Consider the following 23,760-nt stretch of genomic DNA (forward strand, 5'->3'; position numbering starts at 1 on the left):
TCTGCAGGTACTCTTGGTTGTTAACTTACTCCGTAGCCCCCCCCCATCACCACTTCATATTATATGCTGTCATTCCATCTCTCCCCTTCCTCCAGACCCTGATTATTATTCTTTTCTCTATTAACACAGTGTTCATTTGTTCTGTCTTCTTCTTAGTTCAGTCTGTACTCCCAGCTTTAATTTCAGGCTGTATGCATTAGAACCTTGGTGCATTTGTTTTTGTGGGAACAGTGTGCTGTGCCCCTTTTTTACATGCTACAGCAGTGGAAATTGTTGCTTTACTTTTACTTGGCTTTTCCTGTTTATGTTCTCTTCATCTCTGCTGTAGTACTATGACTGCTGTTTTTTTCTGCATCTTGTTTGTGTGTGTGTGCTTGTGTGTGTGCATTTACATATACAAAGGTGCTAGGGTATCTTTTATGCTTTATGCTTGTGATTATTCTTCCTGTCTTAGAAGTGTTGTAGTGCCTCATGCTATGCTCTTCTAATTGGAAGTTGTCTACTGACCAAGTCGCCCAGTTGATCACCAGATATTTGGCTGGCCTTCCTTAACAGCTGATTTGTATTTTTGTTCTGCCTTATGGCTTCTTTGAAAAAGTGAAAGGTATTGTGATTGGTCTTTGTTCCCAGTGGTTGTGGCCACAGTAAGCTGCAGTCCTCTTCCCACTGGACAGTGTCTGGAGGCTTTGCTTTCTTTTTTCCATGTTGTCTGTGTTTAGATGCTTTAAAGTGCTATTTGTTGGACTTGGAGCAGTTTTTTTCTTTGCTCTGTATTCCTCAGGAATCTGTTGGTTTCCTCTTGTGCTTTGCAGTTTCCATCTCCTACTGTCCACCATCTGCCATATTCTAATGCCAGTCCTTGTTATCTGCAGTAAGACAGAGACGAGATTGGGGCATTCTGGGACATATTGACATACTGAATTTGAAATGTACTTAATCCTTCCCTGCCCTTACTCCCGCATGTGCCATGCAATAACATCAGTTTAGTTCAGACCATTTTTGTACACGTGGAACTAATCATACAGTCTCCAAAGCAGAGGATCTTCTTACACTCTCCTTACTTTTGTCTTCCTGAGCTAAAGTCCCCTACCTTCATCCTGGCCATAGGCAAGCAGAAAACTCCACCATCTGTTAGGAATGGGCAAGTTAACATTTAAGCTGCCATACCACCACTCCCCACACACACACACACACACTACTGTGTCCCCTGAATGGATGGATCTGTTCCATGAATGGGTCTCCTGGCCCACAGCAACTGCTTCTTCCCATTGCAGTTTGGAGTCCGCCACTGCTTACAGGCTCTTTAGTCATGTAGCTTTGAAGTGATCCATTGCCATAGCTGATTTCATGACTTCATTCATCATTGTGGAAAGTCTCTTTATATGTTTAGAAAGTTTTTTTTTTTTTAATTTTGAATTTAATTTTTGTTACTTGTCTTCGTTATCACAGACACATTTTACATAAAGCATTACATGCTTTTGTGCTCAACTTTTTGTTGGGAGTGTTACAACTTAACCAGAGGACAAAACACAGTACGTCACACTTCACTTTACTGAAGGAGTAAGGTAATGCTGCATACTGTATTGTACTGAGCATTACTGCCAGCTTGATTTGTTTAATAGATGGGTGAGGCTCATTACTTGGAGTATATGGAGATCTAACTTAGTGAATTGTGTCATACCTTCATGGGTCTTTTCTCAGTGGTTCATTTAGTTGAATTGCATTTTATGAATATTCATCCACCTCATCTCAGGAGTCCTAGACAGTATATTCAGCTTTACTTTGTACTGTTTTAGACTTAGACATTTTATTTTATGTGTGCTAAAGAACTTGAGAAACACCAACTCTCTGATGGGTAAAGATAGATATAGCTTTCAAAGTCTGACTTTTTTTGTTTGAGTGCATTATGAAACCTGTCCACTACCAGCAGTGTACATTGAGCTGTATTGTAGTCCTTTTCATTTCATGGCATATTGCATTAATTTTTGTGATGTATATAGTCTTTTTCGGCTCTTTTTATGACTGTGGCACCTACAGTGTTGTATGTAATTCTGTTGCATGTACATGCAAGTGTAAGAAAAGTTTGTTAAAATATTCCTTTACTTAAAAAGTAACACACTTACCTGGTTTTGTCTTGAACCTATTACATTGCTGTTTTGGAGGAAGGCTATAAAATTACATCAGGAATGACCTAAAGCCTAATATATTGCCCTATTTTTGGTGATATGAAGTAGGCACTAAGTTTATGTGACACAGTCTTTTATAAGAACAAAGAACATTTATGTTTTATAGTTAATTTCTTACAGAAAATATTTGACAAGCTGTATCGAAATTGTTTACACTGTATCATAACTGAACTTTTTGCATCCGCCAAAAAGTTATAGCCATATCAAGTGGCCTTTAAGGGAAGAAGAAATCAGTGAACAAAAATGAAAAAGTGAGAGATGTTGTGTACAATTTCCAAGGGAGAGCATCATTACCGGTTAAAAAAACTCCAGCTCTACTCAGTGGCATACCGCCTGCTCAGAGGCGATCTGTGCCTGACGTATAAAGCCATGTCCAACCTGGAATTAATGGACATGCTGCACCTCAGAAAATCCAAATCCCATCGAGCTACGAGCTCGAGAAACTTGAACCTCAGCACTGAAATAAATAGGACATGCTGGAGGGACAGATTCATAACCCAGAGGCTCCCTTCACTCTGGAATAAAATCCCAGTCCAGGTTAGGCAGAGTCCCTCATTGACTCTCTTCAAGAGGAATCTTGATGAGTGGATGGGAGATTGTAGGTTTACCCCGGGTATCACTTCTGTGTCACTGTTAGACAGAGGCACAGTATACTAACCTCGAAAAAGGGCATAGCAAAATTAATTTAAAATGGGTGGCGAAAGCCAAACACACTCTGGCTAGGCTTATAAATGCCCTAGGGCAGATAGCCTAGTATGAACTTATGAATCTATGAACCTATAATAACACTTTGGCAAAAGCTTCAGAAACTTAAGTTCTATTATCATGATATGTTGTTTTGCAGGAGAAGTTCGTATGCCTTCAGGAAAAACTGCTATCCCAGAAATTACAGATAACAAGGATGGAACCATAACTGTTCGGTACTCCCCCACTGAGATGGGTCTGCATGAGATGCATGTTAAGTACGATGGCAGACACATCCCGGGTAAGTAACTGCCTTCTGAAAGAAAACATGATCACAGGTATGAAATATGATACCTGTTAATAATGTACTAAAACTACTACATTGTTTTGGTTTTGCAAGAACACTTGTTTGCTGTCTTTCATTTCATGATTTCAAATTACTGCAGATAGGATGCAAAGTGACTCCTGGTGATTGTAGAGCAGTGTGCTGTGTGATAGACAACCACTTAATGTCACATTTGTTATGTTTTCTACTGTTAGTGGTGCTCCGTGCTCTTACCTTAAAACAGGACAGGGCCTTGGATGTCTGTTAAATTTGATTTGCCTTTACAGTGTAAAAAGTTGCTGCTTTGCAGTCCATTTCCCGGATGAAGAAATGCCTCTGGATCCAAGCAGGCAGGAATATAATAATGTTCATCATGTCACTAACCTACCTTTTTGAGTTAGCTTTTGAGGATGGCTGAGGCTTTCTTTTGCTTTGTTGTGGTTTGCATTCATTGCTCATTTGGCATATGACTGAGCACCTGAGCTACATTTTTGTGTTTCATCTTTTTTTAACTTGGTGATTGATGTTTTATTCTATTTATTCTTTGGAGTAATGCCTAGTTAATGAGCATTTAAATACATTTTAATACGAAATCCATATTTTGTACTTGGCTCTTTTAGTGTAGCTACTGTACTTTCAGTGTAGTGTTCTTGTTTATGTATAGTGGATAAATTATCTGACTCAAGTGATATGGGGGCAGTTATTGAAGTAGTGTAAGAGGTAAAAGAAAAGTGTGGGTACATTATGTGGAGATATACTTAGATTAATTCATTATTTAGTTTCCTTGTAGCTCATTTATTGCTCAGGTATTTATAGTCTCTCTTGATTACCCACTGATGACTGTTGTGTACTGGTATGGTCGTCAGCAACGCTATATTACCCAGAGGTCTTGTACATTAATATATGTATGTATGGTGGGTTGCTTGTATATTGTCTTAAGAAGTAAAAGCTTCCTTTGAAAACTAGGAGTTTCTTAGCCCACTGGTGTACGCGTTTTGTTCCTGACTATGCCACTGGCAAACAAGGTTTTAGCTAGTAACCATGGTGTCGGAGGCCTAGATTGAAGTTGTTTAGATCATATCTAATTGTGCTGGCATGAGCAGGTGTGTGCATACTTAACAATTTGCATGGGTGAGCGGCAGCAGCTTTATATGTAAACCACTATGCTAATATCCAGCAGCGGAATGCTGATAGTAACTACTGTTCTGGCATTGGTGGCGGTTGGGAAAGCATTTAGGTACACAAGGAATGTCCAGTACCAGGTTGAGACCTGGGGTAGAAATGTAGAATCTTGAACCTGTTTGAACCCCTGCAGACGCATACATGTTTCAGAAGGATATAGTTATTTGTAGAAGTATCCCAAAACCCGCATGCAAGTCATTTTGGCCATGTGTCCCCTTACTAAATAAAATCATTTTTGAAGTTCCACCACCTTAGGAGATAGGAGTAAGTTTGTTGAAGTGTTCCATTGACAAAATGGGACTTGCCATGTTCACAGTTACTATTAACAAAATTTCCAGACCTAAATCAGGGTTCCAATTTTGAAGTCTGTTGACACCGAGCTGCTTGAATCTTTGCCTGGCAAGTTCACATGCGGAATGTGCTGCTTCTCCATTTCACTGCAGTGGCTAAGTTTTTTAACAAGTTTCGTATGGCTTGGTTTGGTTGTTTTCATCTTAATTTTGGTAGTCTTTGTAAAAATTACTCTTTGAGTATTGTTGTAATGTTAAGTTGTCAATCTCTCCTTCATTCTTGCTGGATGGGTTCGGAGCCGAACCTCGGCTCTGACTCGGCCTATTACTAAAGCTCGAGAGCTGTTTTCACCGGCTCGAGGCTATACTATGTCCCATAATGCTAGGCGTCATATACCCAGATCTCATTTGCCGCTTCAGCTAAGAGGTTGCGTTTTCTCCGACTCCAGGTCGTATTTAAAAATTTTGTATCTACAGTTAGTTTTTCATAGATATTTTTCTCTTTAGTTTATTTAATTACTGTTTAGAGAGTAGTGACTAGTTTCTTTACCCTTTTTCTGTAGTCCTCCCCCTTTTTCCACCCCTAAGGTGGACGGGCCTAACCCTCCCTTCAGTAGTTAGTACAGTTTTCCCCTTAGTGTGTGTGTGTGGAATTTCTGTCTTCCTTTTACTAGTTAGCTTAACTTAAATTTTTTGTTGAGTGTGTTAGTGCTCTTGTTTAGTTTCTTTGTCTCGACCCTGTGGTATCATGTCCAAAGATACCAAGGTATCGGGATTCAAGAAGTGTGACTCGTGCTGTCAGAAGATGTCTCTGACAGACGGTCACACTTCTTGTGTATATTGTTTGGGCTCTCTGCACCTGCAGGACTCTTGTTCCATCTGTCACGCTTTTAGCCCCAGGGTCCTGCAGGAACGCAGAAATAAGCTCATTCTCAGAGGCTTATTAAAGCCTGAAGGTTCTCCACACAAGCCTATCTCCGGAAAACCTTCAAAGCCCGCCAAATCATTGGCTCCATGTTCGGAGCCGGCGCCGAGCGGTTCTCTTTCTGCCTCGTCGGTTCCAGCTGGAACCAATTCATCGAGGCCTCAGTCGGCTCAGGCTTTGGTGTCAGAGCCGTCCCCAAGCCGTAAACGCTTCAGGTCTCCTTCACTGGAGTCGGTTAGATCGGCTCCGAAGTCCTCCTTGCTGTCAGAGCGGTGCCATAGGTCTCACTCCTCCAGGTCTTCCAGGCTCTCGGACCATGACCTCGAGAGGGTAGTCAGCAGGCTTTTAAAGTCGCAGGCGCTGGCCCAGTTATTGCATAGTCCGTCTCATCAGACAGGGGCTACCCCAATGCCTGCTCAAGTTCCTCCTCCGATTACTCTGCTGAGTTCGGAGCCAGAGGTCGTCGAGGTTAGTACCGTTGGGGCATCAGAACCGATCCCTCCGTTATCAGTTCTTTCGTCGGCTCCGATCCCTTCATTGACTCCGTCCTTGGAGGGATCCCTCGTCGGCTCCGAGGGGGCGAGTGGCATTGGACCCTTGTCCGACCCCGTTCTTCCTCTCGGAGCATTGACGCAGGTGAGGTCGGCCCCGGCATCGGCCTCGGAGCCGTCCCTCTCGGTGCTGGGAGGAGCTCTCATCTCATCGGAGCTGGGTCCCTCTTCCCTGCCTGACAAGGGCGCCTTTGAGGTCATGAGGAGCGTGCTGGTCCCATACCGTGGCCACAGTTGGCCTCATCGGCCCCCCCCCTCCACGGCGCCTGCTTCGGCCCCTGCCTACCCTCCCGAACCCAAGCGCAGAAAACCAATGCTCCAGGCCGCTCCATTGGGTGTTTCCTCCTCTTCCGAGGCCTCCCCTCATCCTGCAGGGTAGCCCTCTCGGAAGAGGACATGCAAGAGGAAGCATGTTGACTCCTCTGAGTCAGTGGCATCTGACACCGACGTGGATGAATTGGAAGGGTCCCCAAGGTCCCCCTCTGAGGATGTCTCCTTTTCTGACATCCTAGAGATCCTTAAACAGAGGGGCAACTGGTCCGCCCTCAACCCTTCTGAGGACGAGTCGGTGTACCTGGATCCGTTTGGTTCTCGCCCTTCCACCTCCTGGGTGTCCCTGCCTTTCAACCCACTCATGGAGGTGGTGGCTAGGAAGGCGTGCACGGCTCCGGATACTATGGAACCAACTCCCCGGAGGCGTACAAAATTTATTACAGCCCTGGCAGACAAGCAGTTTCTCTCTAAGGGCATCCCCGTTGATGCCATGGTGGTGTCGGCAGCCACTAAGAAGGAGTTGGCTGACCCTTCAGTACTTGTCCATCCTCCTAATAAGGAATCTAGGACTATGAATAGGTATGGCAAGCGGATGTTTTCTTCAGCGACCTTTGCCATGCGGTCGCTGAATTACTTGTGCCATTTCACCCATCTTCAGAGAGACCTCCTTAAAGAACTGGGTGATACCTTACAGGACCCAACAGCTGTGGGGTCTCAGGAAAAGATCAGCTCCCAGCTGGGGACCCTGAACTCTATTGTCAACTCCTCCATGCGGCTCATTTCTTATGCAGCCGATGGAGCGAGTAGGGCCGTAGGCACGGGCGTTGCTCTAAGGAGACACGCCTGAATGCGGCTTTGCAACTTTGCTGATCCCTTCAAGGCGTCCTTCACTAACACCCCCTTTGATGGTTCTGCCCTGTTTGGACCTCAAGTGAAGGATACATTGACCAGGTGTGAGCAGGAAGGCAAGACTCTCTCTGCTGTGGGAGTCCGTTTTTCCGCCCCTTCTAGACCATACCCTAAGGGTCAAAAGGGCGGAAAGATGTGGTTCCGTAAACCCCAGGGAGTACTGCCTGACGCACGTGGTGAGCTCCCCTCCAGAGGCAGAGGAGGGAACAATAACAGACGCCACCCTAGGGGCGGGGGGGGTCCGCAAAATCAGGGTAGCAGGGAATCTTTCTCTGACAAACCCTTCCAGCACCCCTGAGGAGCTGCCCGACTGTCCACCTTCGGAGGCAGTCGGGGGAAGACTTTCACTATACCCAGAAGCCTGGCATTCCCTTAAGCAAGACGGATGGGTACAGTCGATCATATCCGAGGGTTACAGAATCCCCTTTATCCACACCCCGCAACAACCAAAAGGGCCTCTTCCAGACGTTCCACCCGGTCTGAGAGATCATGCAGCATCAGAAATTTCAAAGCTGCTGTCAAAAAGGGCCATCCAGCCAGTCCCAGCAGACCAAAAAGGATCCGGGATCTACTCCAAATTCTTTTTTGTACCAAAAAAGATAGGGGACTGGAGACCTATTTTGGATCTCAGCAGGCTGAACAAGTCTGTTCAAAGAACGAAGTTCCGGGTGGTCACGCTACAGTCCATTCTACCCTTTCTGGGTCAGGACAGTTGGATGTGCTCTATAGATCTTCAGGATGCGTACTACCATATCAAAATGAACAGGCGCTCCAGAAGGTTTCTCCGCTTCTGGCTGGGAGCCAGTCACTATAAATTCAGAACTCCGCCCTTTGGCCTCACCACAGCCCTCAGGGTGTTTACCAAGTGCATGGCAGTGGTTGCGGCTCACCTGAGACGATGAGGATTCCAAGTGTTTCCATATTTAGACGACTGGCTCCTTACTGCCACCACCAGGCACCAGCTACTTCAAGCCAGGGATTACACTGTGCAAACATGCAAAGCGCTAGGCATCTCTATAAACTTTGAAAAGTCTGCCTTGTCGCCTTGTCAGCATATTACCTTCATAGGCGCCGTGTTAAACATGGTGGAGTTGTCAGCAAAACTCCCTACACAAAGAGTTTCAGACATTTGCAGCCATGTTCAAATCCTACTACAGGAGGACAGGGTCCAAGCCCGATTTGTACTGAAAACACTTGGTCTACTGGCAGCAACAATCACCTTGCTCCCCCTAGCTCGTTTTCATATGCGGCTACTGCAGTGGATGCTTTTTTCCCAGTGGTCCTTTCAGCAGCTTCCCATGTCTCACAACATTCTCATCACTCAGTCATGCAAGAGACACCTCTCTTGGTGGATGGTCTCTCCTCAGGTGCTCCTGGGCAAACCTGTTGTTCTCCCCCGTCTGGTTGCCACCATGACAAAGGATGCCTCTCTGATCAGGTGGGGGGGGGGGGCATTTTCAGGGCAGGACAGTCCAGGGCACATGACAACCCTTCGAGTGCCACCTGCACATAAATATCTTGGAGATGAGGGCGGTACTTTTGGCATTGCAGGCCCTTCAGAACTCTCTACCCACCAGGACGATTGCAATTCAGACAGACAATATGTCTGTAGTGTGGTACATCAACAAGCAGGGCGGAACCAGGTCCTACCCCCTATGTCGGGAAGCGCTCAGACTTTGGCAGTGGGCAATCTCTTCTCAACGGTTTCTGGTAGCAGCGCATATTCCAGGGAAGTCCAACGTCATAGCGGACAGACTGAGCAGGGCCATTCTCATGCCCTACAAGTGGTCTCTCAACCAGCTAGTAGCGGAACAAATATTCAGAAAGTGGGGTCAGCCTTGCTGTGACCTTTTCGCAACCCCTCAAAACAGCAAGTGTCAGGATTTCTTCACATTCTTTCCTCTTCCGGGTCTCTCTCCCAGAGACACTCTAGTCCACGGTTGGCCCCGGGGTCTTCTATATGCTTTCCCCCCTTTTCCCTTAATTACTCAGTTAGTCCAGAAAGCGACTGCCTTGAGATCCAGGATGATCCTCATTGCCCCTTACTGGCCCCGACAAGTTTGGTTTCCATTCCTGCAATGTCATCTACTAGAGCAGCCCTGGCATCTGGACCCAGTGCCAGACCTTCTGACCCATCAATCGGGCGGGCTGCACCAATCCCTTCCATCTCTCAACCTCACAGCTTGGTTGCTCCACTTCCAACCCTAGCCAGGCTTCCCTTAATTTCTCAGTCAGTACGTGATATCATCCTTGCCTCTCACAAGTCTAACACCAGAAGGACGTATGCTAGTAAATGGAAGCGTTTCTCTATTTGGGCAAGGAAAAATCAAGTGGACCCTTTCACAGCTCCTGTCCAAACAGTTCTAGAGTTTTTGGCGGAACTTTTCCAAACGGGCTCTTCCTCAGCCACTATCAGGGTCCAGTTGGCAGCTATTGCAAATTTCCACGTTGGCTTGTCAGAGACCAGTATTATGTCCCACAAGCTTTGCAAAGCCTTTCTAAAAGGAACCCTATTACTTAGGCCCCCGGTTAAAGACCCTCCTCCACCGTGGGATCTAAATTTGGTACTGTCTTCTTTAATTCTTCCTCCCTTTGAGCCAGCTGCTTCCTGCTCGTTAAAACTGCTCTCGTGGAAAACACTTTTCTTGGTAGCTATTACCTCAGCGAGAAGGGTTTTGGAACTACAAGCTGTCTCTGTGCGCCCCCCGCCCCCTTATCTTGTTTTTCACAAAGATAGTGTCTCTTAGGACTAATCCTTCCTTTTTACCTAAGGTACTCTCTGAAAAAAATCTTAATCAGACTATTGATCTCCCAGTCTTCTTCCCAAATTATACTGATAGAGCTGAGAGAAGACTACATTGTTTAGACGTTCACCGTCAACTACGCTTCTATCTTGATAGAACAAAACAGTCGAGAAAATCAGAACCGCTCTTCCTGTCTTACGCGGAAGGAAAGCAAGGCCTTCCAGTTTCTAAAGTAACCTTGTCCAGATGGTGACCTCTGTTATCACGTTAATCTATCAGTTGAGGCATAAGGAGCTCCCTACCAAGCCTAGAGCTCATTCAACTAGAGCATTAGCTTCCTCAGTAGCTTTTCAAGCAAGGTTACCTATGGATTCTATTTGTGCAGCGGCCACATCGGCCTCCCCTCATACCTTCATTTCTCATTACAAACTGGACATTGCCTCCAGAAGTCGGGCTGATTTTGGTTCCACTGTAGTCAATAGTCTGTTCCATTGAGCCACCCAGGACTAAGGTGCTAGGGACGCTATCCCATCCAGCAAGAATGAAGGCGAGATTGACAACTTAACATTGAGAAGTTATGTACTTACCATAACATTCCATGTTAGTTGTCTTCTTCTCGCCTTCTTTCTTGCGTCCCACCCTCCATCCCCCTTGCCTGGAAAGACCTAGAGTATCTTGTGAGATATTTTTTGTCGCCAGAGTTATCTTCTCAGCTAGCTCTCTTGCTCCCCTTTTGGTAGCCCTTGTAAGAGATATATGTAGAAGAGCTTATTTTTACATATCTTAGATAGATTTACTCTTTTCTTGTGGTGGGACATGTATGTCCATAGTGCTAGCTATCAAACGAGATCTGGGTATATGACGCCTAGCATTGTGGGACATAGTATAGCCTCGAGCCGATGAAAATAGCTCTCGAGCTTTAGTAATAGGCTGAGTCAGAGCCGAGGTTCGGCTCCGAACCCATCCAGCAAGAAAGAAGGCAAGAAGAAGACAACTAACATGGAACGTTATGGTAAGTACATAACTTCTCATTTCTTACTCTCTGATTAATTTGGTGTATAATTTTGTGTTTTTTCTCTTCTTTTGCAGAATATCTTTTGAAATACATGCTGTTTGCCTGCATTTCACTAATTTCTGACTTTTTTGGTATTTGTTTCTGGCATTCATGTTTGTAGCTGTTGCCTTTTTAATGCAGTGTTCTTGTTTATGTGTAATGATAATGAGCTGCCTCAGGTGGGGCAGGGCCGTGGATGAAGCAGTCATAAATTGTAAAGTAAAGGTGCAGTGAGTTATACTTCCATCCCTTATTTAGTTCAGTTGGAACACATTTGTTGTCGTAGTACTTAAAGTCTCTGTTGATCGTCTACTAATTACTTAGGCCGTTGATACAGCCCTCAGTAACAGTCTGTCACCTAGAGGTCTTGTAAGTTATTCAGTTCATATTAGGAGCTGTCAGGGACTCAGTAAGACCAGTGAAAGGATAAGTAAGGGACTGTTAACATTTTTTTGAACATTTTTATTTTATTTATTTATGTATTTTTTTTTATGGGTAAGTCTGACAGTCTCCGGTCCTATTTGTAGCAGAGGCCCAGGGAGAATAGCTCTAGTATAATACAAAACGATACAATTGAACATTGACAATGACATCTAACATAGATTCTCTATACTTAAGCATGGGAAGTAGCAGCTTTATACAGTGATACATAAACATGGAGTAAGAAATCAGTAGTGGAATTATATGCAGTCAGGCGTAGTCTTGTAATGGCAGCTGTTCATTACATTATTGATATAATATTCAGACATACAGTAGGTTGTAATTTTATGCAATTACTCTATTTTAGAATGGCTAAAGAGTTTGACAAGAAGAGCAGTTACATTAGAGAAGAATAGATTAATTGGATGGAGAGCACTTACAGTGCCAAGAGTTGCGCAGCTGTGTATTTATTTGGATTTATTTATGGATGTCCAGGTTTTGGACACTACGTGAGAGTACAGGGAGCAGCCAGATGAGATGTTAGGTTTGGATACAAGTAGTAGGGTTTTGTCGAAAGAGCACAGTCTTAGTTGGGTGGTTGGATTGTACTAGGTTTGTTAGAGAGGAATAGTCGTTTGATTTGTTTACTAGCTTATGGACAGTAGGAAGTTGAGGGTATATGAGTTGGTGGGGTTTCAAGCCACTGGAAGGTGTCCAAGTGCTAGACTAATGGTGTGATCTATGGAGGATGTTAGCTGCAAAGTGTGCAGCCTTGTAGCACTGTTTGAGCTTGTTTAGTTAAGTCTGTTGGATATTGGTAAAGGTGCAACATAGAGAAGGGTGGGTAGGAGGAGCTTGAGTCTATATGAGATCTATTTGCTTTAGATAGATATGTTTTAGCTCAATAGAGAGATTTAAAGTTTTGTGCTATTTTTCTTTAATAATATGATCTAGGTGGACATTGAGTTTTAGGGCTTCATCTATATAAACTCCTAGTAGTTTGGTATGGGTGACACGTTGTATTTGGTGTTATTAGACCAGATAATAGAGAAGGGTGACTTTTTATTGCAAGGTGTTTTGGAGTGAAGAGAAGTCATTTTGATTTGTTGGGGTTGAGGAGTAGCTAGTTGGAAGTAAACCAGTTTTCTGCTGAGGAGAAAGATTCTTTAGTTAGCTGTTGCAGGGAGTCAAAGTTTTTTTGCTGAGCAGATAATAGTTAAATCATCTGCATACTGTACTAGGGTGGAATTCTTGTTTGTCAGGTGAAGGTCATTAAAGATGCTAGATAGGATAGGACCATGTATATAGGTTCTCTGTGGAACTCCCAATTTCATTATGTGGTGGCATTTAGCAAAGTAGCTGGAAATCCTGGAGAGGTGGGGGTTATACATGCTTCAGTTAGTGTGGGAGACCCTGTCAAAAGCCTTAGAGAGATCAAGAGGGCATATACTAGATTGTCTTTGTCTCTGTTTGTGTTGATTGTATTAATTTTCTTCAGTATGTGCTGAGTTCATGTGGTACCATATTCCTGCCTAGCATGCATGGCTACACATTATTCTGTAGTTTACAATGAGACAAATATAGATTATTATTTTCTTTGCATTGTCTGATGTCTGTAACTGTATCTTACCCCTCTTTGTCCCCTTTTTTTCATTATGTTCTTTCTTCTGTCCCATCATCCCCTCGATCAGTGTTTCTCGGTATTATGTGTTGCAGATTTTCGCCGCCCCCTGGTCTCCCCTTGTGTTCTGAATTATCCAGGCTCAAGTCCATCTTTAAATTGTTTTAAACTTTCTCCCTTACTTGGATAGTTTTTTCTCCTCATTGACTATTCTTTGAAGAGTGGTCATATTAATTTCTTTTATGTCTGTGTGCTGCATGGTCTTATTTTATGTTGTGAAGTAGTCTGTATCTTGATCTCTCCTCCCAGCTAACACGTCTTCCTCCTGATGTTAGGGTGCATACCTTCCCTGTTTTGTATCTACATCTCTGCTGCTTAAAAACATGTGGATGATGACAGAGTTTTCAGATTTTTTTTTAATCTGGATCCCTCATATCACTTCCTGTTATTTTATCATCTTGCCCGGAGATCCTTCACGTCTTTGCTGCTTAAAAACATTTGGATGATGCCTCCTGCTGTTCCCCACATGTCTGGCAGCTGTTTGTCTTCCACTTTCAAGTTTCTCTTTCATCCTGTAGGTATTAAATATGACTGATGTAGCCTGCATCTTAGCAGGATATCCCAAATTCATATTAGGGTCTCCATTTCCACCCTTAATTTTCTTCTCAGTCACTTTTGGTTCATTTTCTTAGATCCTGTTCCTGACAAGTTCCCAGGCTTCTATTTGTCATTCCTCTGCCTTTCAGTCCTGCTAATTTTCTGACCTTGTTGCGTTCTCTTTCTCCAGTTTCTCACCAAATGTTCATTCCTATCACTGCCATTTGCTTTCCGTCTTTATCATCCTCTGCTATTCTGCTACCTCATATGCCCAGACTTTTTCTTATTTTTCTTCTCATTGTCAGCTCTGTTCCCCCCTTTTTACTTCACCATGGGTAGTTGATCTAGTGTATTCCAACTGCCTTTCTGTCATCAGGTTCTGCTTCATAGTTCAGTGTCCCTTCCCCATTCCCTCCTCTCCCAAGTGCTTCCTTTTAAGGCCCTTTAGGCTTCCTAGATTTATACCAAAACCCAGCCTCACTGCAGTCCTCTCCACTGTTAGTTCTGTGCTGCCTTTTTGTTCTGCTCTAGGTGTGTTGTCACCTCTCTTTCTTTCTTCCCTGTTCAGCTCTCCACTCTTGTGTCCATATCCATAGATTTGTATTGAACCCCACCACTACCACTGTCTGTGCTTATCAGCAGTTTTGTTTTTCCCGGTCGTAGTGCTTAGTGCTTTGGCTTCCAAAGCTAATTAGTTTATGTTCTCTGTTTCTCCACTCCCATCATGGCTGTGTGTTTAATTATGTACATTACCTTTGATCTTGGCCACTGGTTCTTTTACTTCTAACGCAAGATATTTACCATTTGCTTTACACAGAAGTTGTGTTTTGTGTTTTTCTGTTTTCCCCTTACTGTGTGCTTGTGTACTATCCCCACTCCTAATCTGCATTGTTTTTCATAGATTGTATTCCAGACGTGTTTGCTTAAAGTCTTTGAAGCATTGAAGCCACACCTTTACTGCACACTCAGTTTGTTTGAAGTCTTTAAAGCATTGAAGCTGTACCCTTGCTGGACCCTTCAGTTTCTGAACCAGTGTTGTATATTTGTGCATGAAAAGCAGGAAAGCTGCCTTCTTTTTAAAGGCGTCTTCAATTTCAAGTTTTCACTCACAGTACGACGTTGTCCCGTTCGATTCTCAGTTAGAGCGTCTTCTATGTGGCGACATTCGTGAAAGGGCGTCCTTTCGTTGAAGGTTGTGCGTCAGGCCCGGCAAGTCGGCACGTAAAAATCTACTGCCAGTCATTAGCGGACCGGAGTTCCGCTGTGGCGACCCCTAACAGGGAAAAGCCGAAAGACACAACAACTTTCTCATGCTCATCTTGTGGTACTACCATCATCCGGTCAGCAAATACCTGTCCCAGTGACAAGTGCTCTAGCACCTGCTTATTTTGATTACAGAAGATTTACACAAGAATACATGTCAGCCTGTTAGTGGGATAACCCCTGATCCCAAGCATCAGATTGTTCAGTTTCTGGTATGCTTCTGTCTGGTAAAAGGAAGAGAGAGAGAGAGCGTTCCCCTGCAGTAACTTGTAATTATTCAAACCTTAAGAGTGTGGAGGACCTGGTTTACTCAGATCACATGGGTAGTAAGGACACTTTCATTGCAGGGTCCAGCCAGTGTATGTATCCATTGGAAAAAGAAAAAAAAATGTGAACCTCATAAGAGGACATTTTAGAACTTGTGTGGCAGGAGATCAAAGAACACTTATATTCAGGAGGGTATATGAAGGGTTAGAGACCGGAATTAAGGTTGTGGGGGTCCTTTCTGACAAACTGTGTTTGAACAGATAGACAAGCCAGGGTTGCCCTCTTTTTCCTGTGTCATTTGCTTTATATTTAGAAACATTGACAAAGAAAGTATTTGACTCAAATTCAGATATAAAGGAAATGGTAATCAAAAAAGTTAACTTTACTTGCAGATTATATCATTTTGTACTTGAAAATCCAAAAAAGAAAAATATATTTCTGTGTTGTGGAACATTTTGAGACAGTCTCAAGTCTTTTTGGGACAGCTATAGTGATAAACTATGTACTCACATATGAATTGATTCAACAATACCTATATTTATTGCTACATGATAAAATGAAGCATTTGGGTATATGGATCAAAAAGGATTCTGTTATGACAGCTAAGAATATATGGGAAGAAACTAAATAAAATATAATAAAAAAATTGAGAATCTGGAAACTATTATTGATATAGATAGTAAGAGACAAGCAGAGAAAATGTTTTTTGTGCCTTTCATCTTATGTACAGAACCAGAGGAGAAATTACGGGCGATAGTTAATAAAGAGTTGAAGGAATTTATTCGGGAGGGGAAGAGCAAAAGTTAAATAGGATAAATTGATCTTCCCTGTACAGCAAGCTGGTTTAGGATTGTCTGATCTGAAGGAATACTTTAGAATTTTACAGCAAAGACTCATATACTTAAAAAAGCAGAAGGTTTTAATCAATTAATTGATTCTTTATTGACATTTGATTACAAGGAAAGTTTGACTGGTGCCCATTTTCAAAGGAGGCCCAGAGAGAGAAAAGCTCCAAAGTATTACAGAAACATTTTAAAAACAACAATTTTACAGTTGTTAAAAGTAATACAAAAATACCTGGTGTTTAAATAATTATACCAAATTATACATAATATGCTAACTTTGGTTAAAAATAGATGTAACTTATATGACAGTGATTTAATTTTTAGAGACATTTTAGCCAGTTTAGAGAAATTAATGGTTTGTTATTATAATACAAACAGGAATTGCAATAAGAAGTGAGAGAAGAAAATGGGATTATGGTATATTTAAATAAATAAATCTCTCACCCCTGGCTCTCTGTTTATTTTACATTTTTTACCCTGAAAGTATGACTGGGCCATCAGAGCCCATTTTCAATGAAGGCCTAAGGAGAAAAGCTCCAAATGCCTAAAATTATAGAATACTATAAAAATAGTCACTTTAGGTATAAAGGTAATACAGTTTCAGAGATTACATGCTTGTTAAAACATCAATAAATTTGAGTTGGGCCCTAAGACTAGCAGTACATTAGTGCATAATAAGATCTTTCGGCTTTTCCCAGTTAGGGGTCGCCACAGCAGAACTCCGGTCCGCTCATGATTGGTAGTGAATTTTTATGGTGCCGAGTTGCCAGCCCGATGCCCAATCTTCAAAGAAGGCACACCCATTCACGCACGCACTTACCTGTATGTCTTTAATGTCACTTCGACAAAAAATAATTGTAATGTCAGTTGTCAGAGAAATTGACCAAATTAGTTATAGTACATCAATGCATGGCAAAAAGAAAATACACAGCATTTGTAAGTGAGGTAAAAAAATATATAGCTTGTCCACAGTAGGAGTCATTTCTGTAAACCATGAAACTGATATGATTCAGTACCAGGGGGATTTTGCCAGGCAAATTAAAGATGTATCCAAGGAGGTGAAAACTGAGACTCTCTAGGTTCTTGCTCACCCATATTGTCCTAAAAGTAAGGAAACATGCCATTAACTGGAGGTGTGATGCTGTGACCTTTGCCGGGGGTGGGATTGACATCTGTAGATAACTTTGTCAGAAGGCACGTCTGCCTAAAAATTGAGATCCTTCCTGAATATGCCGAAGGGCAATTATTAAATATAGCTGTAGACAAAGACTTGCTGTTTAGATGTTTTTTTCAGAAAAAAAAAATTATTGATGGCTGGAAGTGAAAGTAAACTCTGTGCACTCAGGAAAGTAACTTCATCCTTCACTTTTTTGTTTGCTCAAGCTATTCTAAGCTGCAGAGAGACTGGCCTACTGCCCTGCTGTGATATTTGAAAAAGATAAGTGTTTATTTTCAGTTGTCTTCTGCACTTCTATTTTATACATATCTCTGTAATCTGTACAACTACACAAATATACCAACACATACTATATTCCAGCACAATTACATACAGAAATAAATAAAAGACAAACCAAGTCACTCTTCTCCAAGTGTCATTTAGTGTAGTCAAGTGCAATCTTGGAGTTGATATATTTAAGTACCAGCGGGTATGGGGTGCAAGGGGGCTTGCCCCCATGCTTGTAGTTAAAGGGTAATATGTTTCTGTATGTATTTATGCTGGAAAATAGTAAGTGTTGGTATCCTTTGTGTTTTCAGTATTATGAGATTCAGTATTTAGAACTTTCAAGATTTTGGTCTCAGTATTTTGGGCTTTCAGGATTTTGTAGTGCTCCTGTAGGTATATGTATATGTAGATATGTATGTATATACATATATATATATATATATATATATATATATATAGTAACCTTGGATGTCCACTCACTTTTTACTTCAATTCCCAATATAGAGGGTGTTGAATATTTAAGGGAGTATAAATGAGAGTGGAGAGGAACATGGGAAAATTTTTTAATATGCCATCTTATGGAATTAATTTTGAGTAATAATGTTATGTTATTCGAACATCAGTTATATTTACAGAAGGATGGGGTGGCCATGGGCACCCCATCAGCGAACAGCTATGCCAACATAGTGATGGCTACTTGGGAGAATAAATATGTCTTGAAAAATTACCATTGGCCTCAATTGAGATTGTATAGGCGTTTTATAGACGACCTCTTTATGTTATGGCAAGGTGACAGAAATATGTTATCAGATTTTCATACATACATTGATCAACGTACTCAATTTCTAAAATTTTCTGTTAGAAGTTCCTATGATGAAATGGATTTTTTAGATGTCAAGATAATTTGTAATGTGGATGGTGATTTTTCAACTAAGATATATAGAAAAGACTGTCACAGAAATGCGATTTTACATAGAGGAAGCATGCATCCCAACATGTTTTCAGAAATGTGGTTAAGGGGCAGACCCTACAAACATCAAGGTTAACTGTTAAAGATGATGAATTCAAATGTGAGCTTACTGAGTTTAAGGAAAGGTTACAACAAAGGGGTTATAATGATTCATATACAGAAGGAATATTACAAGGGGCTAATGAATGGAGAATGAATATAGGTAAACCCTATATCTGAAGTAGTTACTTCATTTGCTCTGCAACCTGTGGGTATCAGATCCGAGCCAGCAGCTTCACAAGCTACAAGATCCGAGCTCCTAGCTCCTCCCCCCTACCCGTAATCCCCTGCCACTAACTGTATTACCTCAGATCGTTTTCGCCGCGGCTGTAGACAGCTACTTTTTGAAGAGCTCCTTAGCTGACTGGTGAGATTGTTCCTTTTTTTCTCAGAAAAGTTTTTTCTTAGTGTTGATTGTGGTGTGTGTGTGTGTGTTCAGAGACCCATAGCCAGTATAGTTTGTTAAATAGTTTCCCCTTTTTTTTGTGTAGTGTTAGTTTTTCTGTGCCTCCCCTCCCCCACTTAGTGTTTGGGTGTGCGTGCGTTGTGGTAGAGAATAGCTGAAGGGCCCAAGGCCATTTTTTCAAAATGTACTTAGTGTGGCCATAAGCTTTCCCCTGCTGATGGCCATACTCAGTGCGTTTTATGCCTGGGGGTGGCTCATTTATCAACAGACTGCCAAATCTGTGCAGCCTTTAACCCCCGGGCACTTAGGGACAGGAAGAATAAGCTAATCTTTGCGGGCTTGCTTCCCCAGGATTCAGCTGCTTCTTCCTCTCCCGCTAAGGCTCAGGCTGTCTCCACAGCCCCAGTGCCTTCCGTTCCCCCCGCTCAACCTAGGACTCAACCTCTCGCTTCGGGCTTGAGCTCGGGGGACTCTGGTGCTTCTTCCTCTATAGAGAAGAGGCACAAAGATAAGGAGAGACATAGGTCTCATAAAAGGCGGGCTGAGACTCCACCCTCAGCCCCGCCATCTAAGCTAGCTAGCTCTCCCTCGAGGGTTTCCGGATTCTCCCCCTTTCGGCTCCGTTCGCCTCATTTTTCGCCAGAGGAGGAGTACCATTCTCCCTCGAGGTCATCGAGGCGACCCTCCCGGCCTGCCTCGATGACTTCATCTAGGTCGACCAGGAGCCTCACCGACGCCGATATGGATCGGATGATGCGACGATTCCTGCAGACCCAAATGCAGATGGGGGTGCTCTTGCCTCCCCCCCCTCAGGTGGGGAGTGCGGCCTCTGTCTTTGCTCAGATCACTCCTCCTCCAACCCTTTTTCGGGTTTTGGAGTCATCGGATCCGGGCCCTTTCGGAGCCGGGGGTTTGTTGGCGCCGATAGCTCCGGTCACTTCAACGCCGACCATGCCTTCGAGTGTTTCGGATCAGAGTTCTCGGGGCCGAGCGTCGGATCCGGGGGAGTTGATGTGTCTTCGGCGCCGCTGAGGTCGGAGCACACTTCTCTCTCGGATCCGACCGCTTCGGCTCCGACTCCTGTCCCTACCTCGGAGCCAAGGAGATTGCTCTCGGAGCCTGGGGAGAGTAGTTCTCCTTCGGCTTTTGAGGTAGTGGAGAGGGTGCTGTCGAGATCCTCCAGGTCCCCCGTCCGGGCTTCGGATCCTCCCTCACCCCCGCTGCATATGGGTCTATCCTCCGTCATCCGTCCATTGGGACAGCCTGCCCAAGCCCTCCAGCCCGTTCCCGTGGAGGAACAGGAAGCCGTTGATGAGCCCTCCTTGGACAGTCCCACGGAGGAGGTCCCTCGTAAACGGAGGTGTAAAAGGAGGCACCTGGACACCCCTGAGTCTGTCACCACAGACACGGATTTGGTTGAAAGGGAAGGTTCCCCAAGGTCACCCCCCCCCCGAGGATGTCTCCTTTGGAGACATCATGGAGATGTTGCATATTAGAGGGGGGTGGTCTGCCCAAAAACCTTCCACGGACGAATCCATCTTCCTGGAGGCGTTTGAGGCAGGCCCGTCTACCTCCTGGGTGTCCCCTCTGGCTGACCCCCTGGTAGACCTTATTACTACCAGGGCGTGGAAGGAGCCCGACACCGTGGAGCCAATCCCGAGACGGCCCGACAAAGTCCTTAGCCCCCCCCATCAGATAGACAGTCTTGGGCCAAGGGGTTTCCGGTCGATGCCATGTTGGTGGTGGCTGCCACGAAGAGAAAATTCGCCCAAGAGAGTTCTTCAGTCCACCCGCCGGATAAGGAATCTCGAGTGCTGGACCGCATTGGGAAGTGGATGTTTGCTTCAGCGACCTTCTCAGTGAGGGCGCTGAATTATATGGCACATACCATTAGGCTACAGCAAGACTTGATTAAGGAATACGCTGCAGCCTCCCTGGAGTCCATGTCGGTCGAGGACAAGCAGGTGTTTTCGACTCGTATGGCCACTCTAAAATCCATTTCTAACACGTCCATGCGGCTACTCTCTCATGCAACGGAGGGAGCCGCAAGGGCCAGCGGAGCCGGGGTCGTCTTGTGGTGTCATGCCTGGCTCCACCTTTGCAATTTCGTGGAACCCTTCAAGGCATCCTTCGCGGATGCGCCCTTTGACGGGTCTTCGCTTTTTGGCAAGACCGTTCGCGAAATGCTGGTCCAAAGCGAGAAGGACGGGAAGACACTGTCTGCCATTGGGGTCTGCTTCTCTAATCCCCAACGATCCTTCTCAAGGAATCAGAGGGGACAAAAGAAGTTGTGGTTCCGCAAGTCTCAGCAATCCCATCCAGCTTCGGACCTCTCGTCCTACAGAGGCAGAGGAGGACAAGGTGGACGCCGGCCCAGAGGCAGAGGGGGGGGCCGTGTAATTTCGGGTCTAGAGAACCTTTCTCGGACAGACCCGCACAGCAGCCCTGAGGGCTTACCCGACTGTCCATTTCTGGAGGCAGTTGGGGGGCGGTTGACGGAGCATCTGTCAAATTGGGAGTCCATTAAGACAGATCGATGGGTGCTCCGGATCATATCCAGAGGTTACTCCATTCCCTTCCTAGGCCTTCCCCCTACAAGCAGACGCCTCCCCGAAGTTCCACCCGGTCAGAGGGAGGCAGCAGCTTTGGAGGTTTCGAAGCTGCTAAGAAAAAGAGCCATCCAGCCCGTCCCCCCAGATCAGTCCGGATTAGGTTATTACTCCAGGTTCTTTTTAGTGCCAAAGAAGACGGGGGATCTAAGACCCATCCTAGACTTGTCCGCTCTGAACCTGTTCATCTCCAAGGAAAAATTCCGGATGGTCACACTTCAATCAATTCTCCCCTTGCTGCAGGAGAACGACTGGATGTGCTCTATAGACCTCAAGGATGCGTACTACCCCACATATTGATGGACAGACGATCCGAAGGTTTCTCTGCTTCCGACTGGGCGCCAGTCATTATCAGTTCAGGGTTCGTCCATTCGGCCTCACCTCAGACCCCAGGGTGTTCACCAAGGTCATGGCAGTGGTTGCAGCCCACCTGAGACTTCAGGGCATTCAGGTTTTCCCGTACCTAGACGACTGACTCCTTACCGCCGCCAACAGGCATCAACTCTGCATTGCAAGAGATTACGCTCTGACTCTTGCCCAGAGTCTAGGCATCTCAGTGAATCTTCAAAAATCCTTCCTTCGCCCCGTACAAGTATTAGAGTTCATAGGGGCCAGATTGGATACCCGTACTTCTCGAGCCTTTCTGACATCGGACAGGCTGAGCAGCTTGTCGCTTCAGGTGCTTACTCTTCTTCAGAGCCAGGCTCCTGCGGCGGAGTTAGTCCTGAGGGCACTAGGGTCTGTGGCAGCGGCAATCGGTCTATCCCTTCAAGCACGCCTGCGAATGCGGATTTTACAATGGACCCTCCAGGTTCAGTGGTCGCTATTACTCCACGCGTTAAGCTCTCCGATCCCACTGAGCAGAGTTTGCAGAGACTCCCTTCTTTGGTGGCTTCACTCTCGAGAGCTGAGGCAAGGGAGACCCTTTGTGATTCCCCCGCCCCAAGCCACGTTGACCACGGATGCTTCTCGCCTCGGGTGGGGGGGGGCATTGTTCAGGCAGAACCGTCCAAGGCACGTGGACTTCCCTAGAGACCGCTGTGCATATCAGTGTCCTAGAGATGAGGGCGGTGCTTCTAGCGTTGCAAGCTCTCCACGACCTTCTACCTCTGGGGACTCTTGCAATCCAGACAGACAATATGTCGGTAGTCTGGTACATAAACAAACAGGGAGGAACTAGGTCTTATCCCCTTTGTTGAGAAGCTATGAGAGTGTGGGAATGGGCGATATCCACCAACCGCTTTCTAGTAGCAACGCACATTCCAGGATGGTCCAACATATTAGCGGACAAACTGAGTCGGATAATTCTCACTCCGTACGAGTGGTCTCTCAATCTATCAGTTGCGAAGCAGATCTTCTGCAAGTGGGGTTGGCCTCGCTGCAATCTTTTTGCTTGTCCATTAAACACAAAATGCAGCGAGTACTTCGCAATACCCCGAGGGGGAGACTCCCAGAGATGCTCTAGTTCATGCTTGGCCTCTCGGTCTTCTTTATGCTTACCCTCCCCTTCCGCCTATGACCAAGTTCATACAGAAAGCCTCTCGGTTGGGGAGCAAAGTTATCCTCATAGTCCCATTCTGGCCTCGCCAGATCTGGTTCCCATACCTGCGGTCTCACAGTTTAACTCCCCCTTGGATACTGGAACTCATTCCAGACCTGATTTCACATCCCGCAGGATGTCAAACCCCGAACCTGGTAAACCTCAAGCTTGCGGCTTGGTTGATCCAGTTCCACTGATGGCAAGGACTCCCGGTATCTCATCACCAGTGAAGGCCATTCTGGTAGCGGCTCATACGCCGGCTACCAGGAAAATATATAATAGCAAGTGGAAACGCTTCTCCATCTGGGCAACAGACAAGGGCCTGGATCCTTTTACAGTTCCTATTCCAACAATCTTGGACTTCCTGTCGCTGATTGTTCGGCAGGGAGCAAGTGCTTTTACGGTTAAGGTGCAGTTAGCAGCCATTTCCCATTTTCATGTGGGAGATGGACTAGGGTCATTGGCATCCACAAAGTTATGCAAAACTTTCTTGCGAGGCATCTTCCTCTTGAAGCCTCCTGTGAAAACGGTGGTGCCCCCATGGGATTTGACACTAGTCTTGCAAGCCCTGACGAGTCCACCCTTTGAGCCTGCAGCCTCGATTCCCTTAAAATTC

The 23,760-nt window shown here is 44.8% G+C and overlaps 1 protein-coding gene across 3 annotated transcripts in view; it reads left to right on the forward strand.

Annotated features, from left to right (window-relative positions):
• The window catches only part of FLNB (filamin B), a 4,683,119-nt gene that overhangs the window by 3,851,376 nt on the left and 807,983 nt on the right, over window positions 1-23,760 (forward strand). For all 3 annotated transcript variants that reach the window (XM_044078790.1, XM_044078788.1, XM_044078789.1), the window contains one exon: window positions 3,031-3,171. In XM_044078790.1, coding sequence (XP_043934725.1) covers window positions 3,031-3,171 — 141 coding nt within the window. The remainder of the gene's footprint in view (window positions 1-3,030; window positions 3,172-23,760) is intronic.

This window comes from Protopterus annectens, chromosome 7.part1 (assembly GCF_019279795.1).
Source record: "Protopterus annectens isolate FY-2018-M chromosome 7.part1, PAN1.0, whole genome shotgun sequence".
Classification (NCBI taxonomy): Eukaryota; Metazoa; Chordata; order Ceratodontiformes; family Protopteridae; genus Protopterus; species Protopterus annectens.